Below are 8,065 nucleotides of genomic sequence, written 5' to 3'. Positions count from 1 at the left end.
TATATATATATATATATATATATATATATATATACACACACACATATATATATATATATATATATATATATATATATATATATGTATATATATATATATATATATATATATATATACACACACACACACACATATATATATACACAAACACGCATGTATATAAATGCATATTTTTTTTAGATAAATAGATAACTATACAATATGTATTATGCAAATGTATTACAAATTATGTGGTGTGGGTACAGCATTGTAATTTTTACTGCAAAGTTTATGTTTGCGTAGGATAGCTTTGTTGATGTTCGTATTAACTTTAATGTTCCCATTTACAAAATAAGGAATAAAAGTGATGGCAAGACTGAAATGAAAATTCTGAAAGCAACAAAAGAGAAAAAAAACAAACAAATCCAACTTTAAAAGAACAAAGGTACATTGCAGTAACAACAGCAGGTACAGGTCAAGAGACCTGTCTAAGTGTAATAGGGAGCAATTAGCAGGTAAACTAAACAACATGGGCTTGTGTGTGTGTGTGTGTGTGTGTGTGTGTGTGTATGATGTAAATCATTATTTTAATGTTTAATGCATATTGTCCTGTTTGACTGCTTGCCTTGCCACCATGACATGTGGTGTGTAAAGTACTGAACAATATTCCCTCTACTTGATGAATGTTTTCGGCCATAAATTTGACAAAACAAAACTTTTAAAAACACTGCTTTGCTTCCAGCCACGCCAACAGCAATAAAAGGTAAACTTAACCTTAGAAACATCAAAGAGAAAGCATGAATTGTAGATTTGTGTAGGTGGTGGACTACCATGCATGCACAGAAATACATCCATTAAGGTCTGTGGATGCACTTTACAACATCTTTACAGTGATGCCACTGGGGGGGGGGGTTCTGCTAAGTTTGAGCTGCGGTTTAGTAAAAAGTTTGCAGACCTTTTTATTAGAAAAGGCTTATACAAATGAGATGAGGTTTAGTAAAAAGTTTGCAAACCCTTTTGTTAGAAAAGGCTTATACAAATGAGATGAGAGATGGACACAAGTGCACTACTGCAGTTAGCCTAAGAGATGCCGCAGTGTCCATCAAAACATGATCAATACACTTTAAGCATTTACACTCAGCCAAGTCACATTCCACAAAAGAAATGAAATGTGTTCAAGTTGTACAATAGAAAACATGCATCCAGCTGTGAAGCGACCTCCGTTACATCAGTACTACATATTTTTGCAGAGGCCAAGTCCCTGTGTGCCTCATCAACTGTCTAGTCACTCAGCCACAGAGAATGGACATTTTTTGTCTAATGGAGAAGCTGGAATTTTTTTCTTTTGCCAGTCGCTACTGACCTGAGAATTACAATTAGGAGAAAACTATAGGTCGTTTTTATCTTTTAATACTTTTGGTCTTTTCACTTTGGTGTCATCTATTTTAGCTAAGTCTACCGGTCTCCTAATCGACAACCCATTTAAATCTTTGTATCGTTACGTAAATTGTTAAGTAAGTGTACGGGGGTCTAGCACCTGTAAATCTCTAATTGCATAAGATGAGAACATGTTCATCTTTTTTGGCCTTGTGATTTGAAATGGATAGATTAGTGTTTCTTAATGGTGTACAGATACTCACATTATTTAATATTTTTCATAGTGCAAATTGATTGCATTTGTTGACTGGGAAAGTCTGCCTGAGTATAAAACCCCTTTTCAGTGGAGGCCAGGAGAGAACAGCTTCACAAGATACAGAGAGAAAGTAATGTACATACATATATGGACAGTGTATTGAATCCTTTGAACATGCAATAATGTAAAAAAAGAACAATATTTGTTTGAGCATACAGTAGTGAGAAAACAAAGACATTGACAAAATACATATGACTAGTCAGCATACAAACATATTGTAATCCTGATACAGGAAATAAAGTGATATGAGAAGTCATTCAAATGTAGATCAGAATGTTTTGACTAACAAAGTTTAGTGGTACAGCGGTTAAGTGAACTTTCTTAACAATGTGAAGTTGAGGACAGTACAGTGTATGCTGCCAAGTACACATAATATTACAAGATAAGATGGACGGTTACTGGCCAAGTGGTCATTTTAGAGCAGGATGGGCTTGAGTGGATAAGGGTAGTTTTTAAGGGGAATAGTTATGTAAGACGCATGAACAAAGTCATGAGACCTTTAGGTGCTGTTTCAATAGTAGCTTGAAGGATTTCAGGGTATTAGTTTGTCTGAGTGAGAGTACAGTGAAATTCCAAATTTTAGAGACACTTTTAAGGCCATTGACTTGTCCTGGCATTCAGTATGTCCAATCCTTCTTACTAAGAAGCATTTTACATTTATCTGAATTGTCAGTCTTCCAAACTAGGAATCGTCTAGTGCGGACTTGCGGGATATGTTGAGGGTTCTGTGAAGTTGCATAACACATTTTCACATACTGCCACTAGGAGTAATTTCAGTGGCACAACAGGTAGAGTAGCACATTCACCTTTAGTGTTAGAGGACCAGAAGGCTGTGTGTTCTTTTCCCACACCAGGTAACTAGATTTCCAACACTGCATGCAGCATTAGGATGGTGTTGTGTTCCTGAGAATTCTGTCCTTCAGATGAAACTTTAAACTGAGATCCCATGTGCTTGAATTGGTGGTAGCACAAATGGATGTAAAAAATCCCACAGTACCTATTGGAGAGTAGAGAATGCTCCCAGAAGCCCTGGCCAAGTTTTTTTCTGGTAGTAGAAATTTTGCCTCGAGTCTCCCCTGAAATGAAGCCACTGGTCAGTAGCCTGGTGAGACTAACATATTCATTAACGGAATAAATAAAAAAAAAAATAGTACACATTTAAAAGATTGTGTGTCTGATGTTATTAGAGCTGAACATGTAATTTCCTACTTTCCTTAATATTAGACAGTTTAGTGATAGTTAATTATTTATTAATTGACATTTGTTGACTGGGAAAGTCCGACTGGGTCAGAAACCCATTTTCAGCAGAGGCCTGGGGTGAGAAGCTCCAAATAACGTGCAGACATTATTACAATTTATAGTTGTGTGTGCACATTATATTCTAGTTATAGAATAAATACAGTTTAACTTTAATACTTTATTACATACAGTTATAGACATAATACAGCTTGATGTGAACATAGAGTAATGTGGAAGGAAACATGAAATTATTTTAAAGTTATATTACTTTATTGAGTTTAGGAAGGTCATTTTGACTAAGAGAAAGAAAAACATTTTTTTAAAATGCAGCAGTTACAGATGTATGTAACCTGGCTTCTAAACCTTTCTCTGTATCTTTTCATAGGGTCACTCCATGGATTTAGTGGTAGACAATGGTTGTGTAGACCATCGTCTGCATATGTAGAACTGCAAGTGTGTAGAAGCTCTCTTTCCAAGGGAGGGTGGGGATAGTGATGCAAGCATTCTAGTAGCTACCCCTGAAGGCTGGGAATATTGCATTACAGGCTGGGAAGGAAAACAGGAGCCACAGGCATCAATACACTGTCTTAAGTTGTGTGCAGACAACATGCAAAATAGAGCCGTCTTCTGGTGTATTTCACTCTAGTGTGGGGAGTTTCCCTCTGGCATAGTATCCATGGCGACCAGCCTGATCACTTGTGTATGGCAGCTCAGAGTGAATAGAATGTACAATACTTTTCTATCCGAGGATGAATTTCTGCTTTGGTAGCTTTGATTAAAGAAGACAGACCATTCCTAGACTTGGCAGATAGTCAAAGCATATTCAATAAGAAATAAGAAAATAATGCAGTAAGTTGTTTATCTGTATGGTATTAATAACATTTTTGAGTGACTGAAGCTGCAATGTACAAGTTTGTTGTGTGCGACCATCGTTTATTTCTTATGAATTTTGTGTGTGTGTGTGTGTGTGTGTGTGTGTGTGTGTGTGTGTGCGCACGTGCAACCATTCTTCCCACATGAATATGGCTTTTAGTGCACACTTGAAACCAGTTTCACATCACAGTCTTATCACTGAAACACGCACAAAAAAGTGCTGGTTTCTGTGCTGTTCTATTCTATTTATTTGTTTAAGGTGTCATATCAGATGTAACTGTAATGTACCATAATGTACTGTTATTCACTGATTTATAACTGTATAATTTCTTTACATGTGGTAACTGTATACTTTCTTTACTTGTGGATCTTTAAGTTTTTGACCTAGGTTTTGGCAGAAAACGGTGCATGGATCAGTCCATCTACCTTATTAGCAAACAGAGTTATAGTAAGGCTGAGAAAATGTAGTGTCTTTGCAATGATTGTAGAGTAGTGGGGAATGGCAGTGTATGCCATTAAAGGTCAAATACAGAAGTAAAGGTCTCTGTATCTTGTGATTAAGCAGCCAGGGTGTTTAGCAACTGATTCATGTTGATACCCATTAAACAATACATTCCCTATCAGCAAACAATATGTAAAGTACAGTACTGCATACCATTATCAAAAATTGATTACTTTCTTTCAGTAATTTCAGAAATACCTAATGTGTTTTCTTTTGTATTTCACCTTTAGAATTCCATTGCTAAACTATAGTTATATGAGGGGGAAGAAAGTACGAAAAAAAAACTTGACCATTTTTCCATCCAGTCAACCTGCGTATGAAATTTGAGCGAGTTAAAAAAACATTATACCCCACTACAAACAGCATGGTTGAAAGCACAACCAGTTATTCACAAGACACTAATATTTTTCATTCTGTTGACATACTGAGCCATTATATTAAAAAACTACAAAGAACAATGGTCTTGTGTCGAAAACAACTTTTCAATAATTTGTACTAATCTGCATGGTGTGGGTGCCTATGCCAAGTTCAAGGACTGATAGCATTGCCTTTTACACCTCTAACAGCTACATCAGTATGTCTCTGGAGTGGATTATGGACTGGCGCTGGTCATTGGATGGATTGAGGGACATGATAGCTACTGGCATACAGTCTGTAAGGGAGTGCGATACCACAGCACTTAGCACAGTTGCCTGTCTTCTCCTTTTATTTGTGTGGTACTGCTATCACATTGGTAGAGAACAGACCCGTAGCTATGTCACTGTGAATTCGATTATTCAGAGCTCGGATGTCAATGGATATCAGAATGGGTATGTGTACTGTCAGTCGTCTGAGTGCATCCGGTGCACACGTAATGACGGACTTAACCAAAAACTTTATCATAATTTACAAGAGTATGCAAAAAGGTACTCCTGGTCTGGTCTGGGTAGAATTCACAAAGGTATCAGAGAACAAGGGCGTTATTTAAACAGCCGACCATCTATACAGAAGCCAGAAGTTTTCTTTTTGCCAGATTTGCCTACAGCACCATATTTCTCAAGAGAAGCTCAAAAACACGATGTTGAGTTGTTGGAACGTAATTTCCAGACTATCGTTAATGAATTTGAAATTATCTTTAAAGCATTTTCAAACTGCAGCCTTCCACAGGGGTGGAAACTAAACAATACCCCAACTGGAGAATGGCTTACCTTTTATTTAGTGAATCAAGGTGTGAGTATTTCCAGCAACTGTAGAAAGTGTCCAAGAACATATCGTTTGCTTGGAAGTCTCCGCACATTCATTGGAAACAATGTATTTGGGAATGCATGTTTCTCTGTGCTTAAACCAGGAACTGTCATCACTGAACACTATGGACCAACAAATGTCAGAATAAGATGTCATTTGGGTATGTGAGGTTTAAACATTTTTTTAAAACAAAGGTGCATCTCTTGTGTCTGCCAGGTGTTAACTTGTGTGACTCATGCATGATTTTATCAGATAATTGAAGCTGAACCTAATTACTAATACATTAACAAAACCTCTTAATTAAATATATCATCTTTACAAAATCTCTTGCCAGTTCAGGGCTACTGCTATTCTCTGTCAGTCTGCCAGTGCTGTCTTTCTTGTAAAGAGTAAATCACAAAGGAGTGTTAAAAATGTTGGTATGACAGAAAAGAAAGCCTTTTAATGCGGAAATGTTAAATCTCCGGCTGTATTTTTCTAGTGCTGTAAATGAGGTTTAAACTTCAGAATGTTCATTTTGTTAATCAGAATTACGAAAAGCAAAACAAAATGAGTCAAATATTTTCAGTGTAAAACCGTGAGAGATCCCCACCACATGCACACTTTAACGCTTACATTAGTTTATGTCGGTGTGATCATGTGATTTTTCATCAAAATAAACAAGATGGTAATGACTGCAACACTTTACTGTAGAAAGCAATGTTTGGCCTTTTGCATTTTGGAAGCATAATCCATCTCAAAAATTCACATCTGGACTGTACACCAAATATTTAATTTTTACACCTTTTTAGTCTACTTATTTTAACAGTTAATTGTTTCCTGCTAACTTTTGTAAGATGGGTTGTTGTAAACTTGTATCTTCTTTTTTTTTTGCATGGTTTTAAATCAGTTATAAATGCATGATGAACAGATTTATTCTCATTGTCTCCTGACTCCATTATAGGTTCGTGGCTATGTACTGGGTTTGTGGCCCAGAAGGCCATTGTGAAGCCTTGACACCTAGGTCCAATGTACTAAGAATAATTTTAGACTTCCCAGAACAGGAGTGCCGTATTACACACTCCAGGAGTCATCCCGTCATCCTGGTTAGTTTGAAAGGAAGCAGTTGTGTTGCTGTACTTGATGTGAGAAGGATTATTTTCCTGTAACTACAGGATACGTCAGGTTTAAAATGTAATATGCCAGTAGGTTCTATTTATTTATAGGTTCAATGGTAAGTGCAAGGCTAGCTGCCCTTGTGGGCTGTTATAAGCCTAGCCATTTTCCCTTTTGGTGCTTAAATTAACACAAACTTAGATGGAAACTTTCTAGAAGTTGTATGAAACAAGCTGTTCAGGTAAAAAAATCCTAGCAGATGTTTTTTCTTAAATTTTGTGTACTGGAGTGATGCAGAATTCTGCTGAATGAATTGAGGGGCATTCTTCTTGAAGCAGCAAAAGAAGGTCCAGTGTAGACCACTAATGTGGACATCTACGTACCAGTTTTTATTTGACTTTGTCAGTGTGTAGTTTTGTTGCAGCTCACTACTTTATCACATTACGAATATGGCTGGAATGTTAAATTGTTTTGTGGGATTCATAAATCTCTAATATGAGCAGGTTGGGAGTATTTGCACACTGTGTAACATGGATGTAGCTGCAAGAGATCCAGAAGAATGCTTTTCTTGGGTAAATAACATAAGGGAAGACATCACTGATTTCTACAGATAGGTAGCTCATTAGTGAAAACCTTTGCCCCACTGTGTCATTTCCACTTACTGCAGAAGGTCAGTGGTTGGGTTTACTCAAGGGATATATAGCTCTTAACTGTCCCTGTTTTTCCCCTGTCTGTCGTAAAAGGTTTGATTTTTCTGGTAAGTCACTGAAGATAACAATCAGTAATGCCAGATAGTTCCACGCATCTTATTCTTCAGAAAATGCATATTAATGCAAAACATGTTGTTATAATGACGTTTTCAGTGAAGCAGAGTAATATTTAAAATTGTCCCTGATTTGGAGCTTTTGTTCTCCATTATTTTTTTTGTGTTTGCCCCTGATTCTTGAGCCAAGAATTTGAGACCTATCACTTTGTGTGGAGCCACATGATAAGAGCGAAATGGCCTTCTGGCAGATGATCGTTAATTAAAACTTAAGTCATCAGCATCATATTTATTTATTTATTTATTTAATTTCTCCTTTTGTTGACCAAGGGGGGTGGCCTCTTTTCAGGGAGAAGGTTTAAGGCATTAGTTCTAGTACTAGGGGTAATTTGTCCAGGACATTGGGAGACTTACCCTACTCTTTTTGATAGGTGCTGTGGGATCTTTTCCAGCCACTGTGCTGCCACTGACTCAAGCAGATTGGACCAAGGTTTATTGCCTCATTTAAATGATGACATGCTCAGGAGTGCAGCACCCCCCTATGCTGCACTGCAGAGTCAGCAATCCATATAACCTAGTGTGGGAGTAGAACTCGCAACCTTCTGCACCAAAGCTGAGTGTGTGCTGCCTGTTGTGCCACTGACACAGCTCTCCCTCTTTTCTAGTGGACTGGCATTCCTGGAGGACAAATTTATTA

The 8,065-nt window shown here is 37.1% G+C and overlaps 1 protein-coding gene across 5 annotated transcripts in view; it reads left to right on the top strand.

Moving 5' to 3' along the window:
• Positions 1-8,065, top strand: part of ASPHD2 (aspartate beta-hydroxylase domain containing 2) — a 532,280-nt gene that overhangs the window by 7,158 nt on the left and 517,057 nt on the right. For 4 of the 5 annotated variants that reach the window (XM_044068479.1, XM_044068480.1, XM_044068475.1 and 1 more), the window contains exon 2: positions 4,517-5,670. In XM_044068479.1, coding sequence (XP_043924414.1) covers positions 4,791-5,670 — 880 coding nt within the window. In that variant the 5' untranslated portion in view covers positions 4,517-4,790. Of the gene's footprint in view, positions 1-3,545; positions 3,761-4,516; positions 5,671-8,065 lie in introns of those variants that run through there. The other variant, XM_044068478.1, reaches the window with a different exon arrangement.

This window comes from Protopterus annectens, chromosome 4.part0 (assembly GCF_019279795.1).
Source record: "Protopterus annectens isolate FY-2018-M chromosome 4.part0, PAN1.0, whole genome shotgun sequence".
Taxonomy (NCBI): Eukaryota; Metazoa; Chordata; order Ceratodontiformes; family Protopteridae; genus Protopterus; species Protopterus annectens.
Note: the sequence above shows the minus strand (reverse complement) of the source record. Positions and strands in the feature narration are given on the sequence as shown.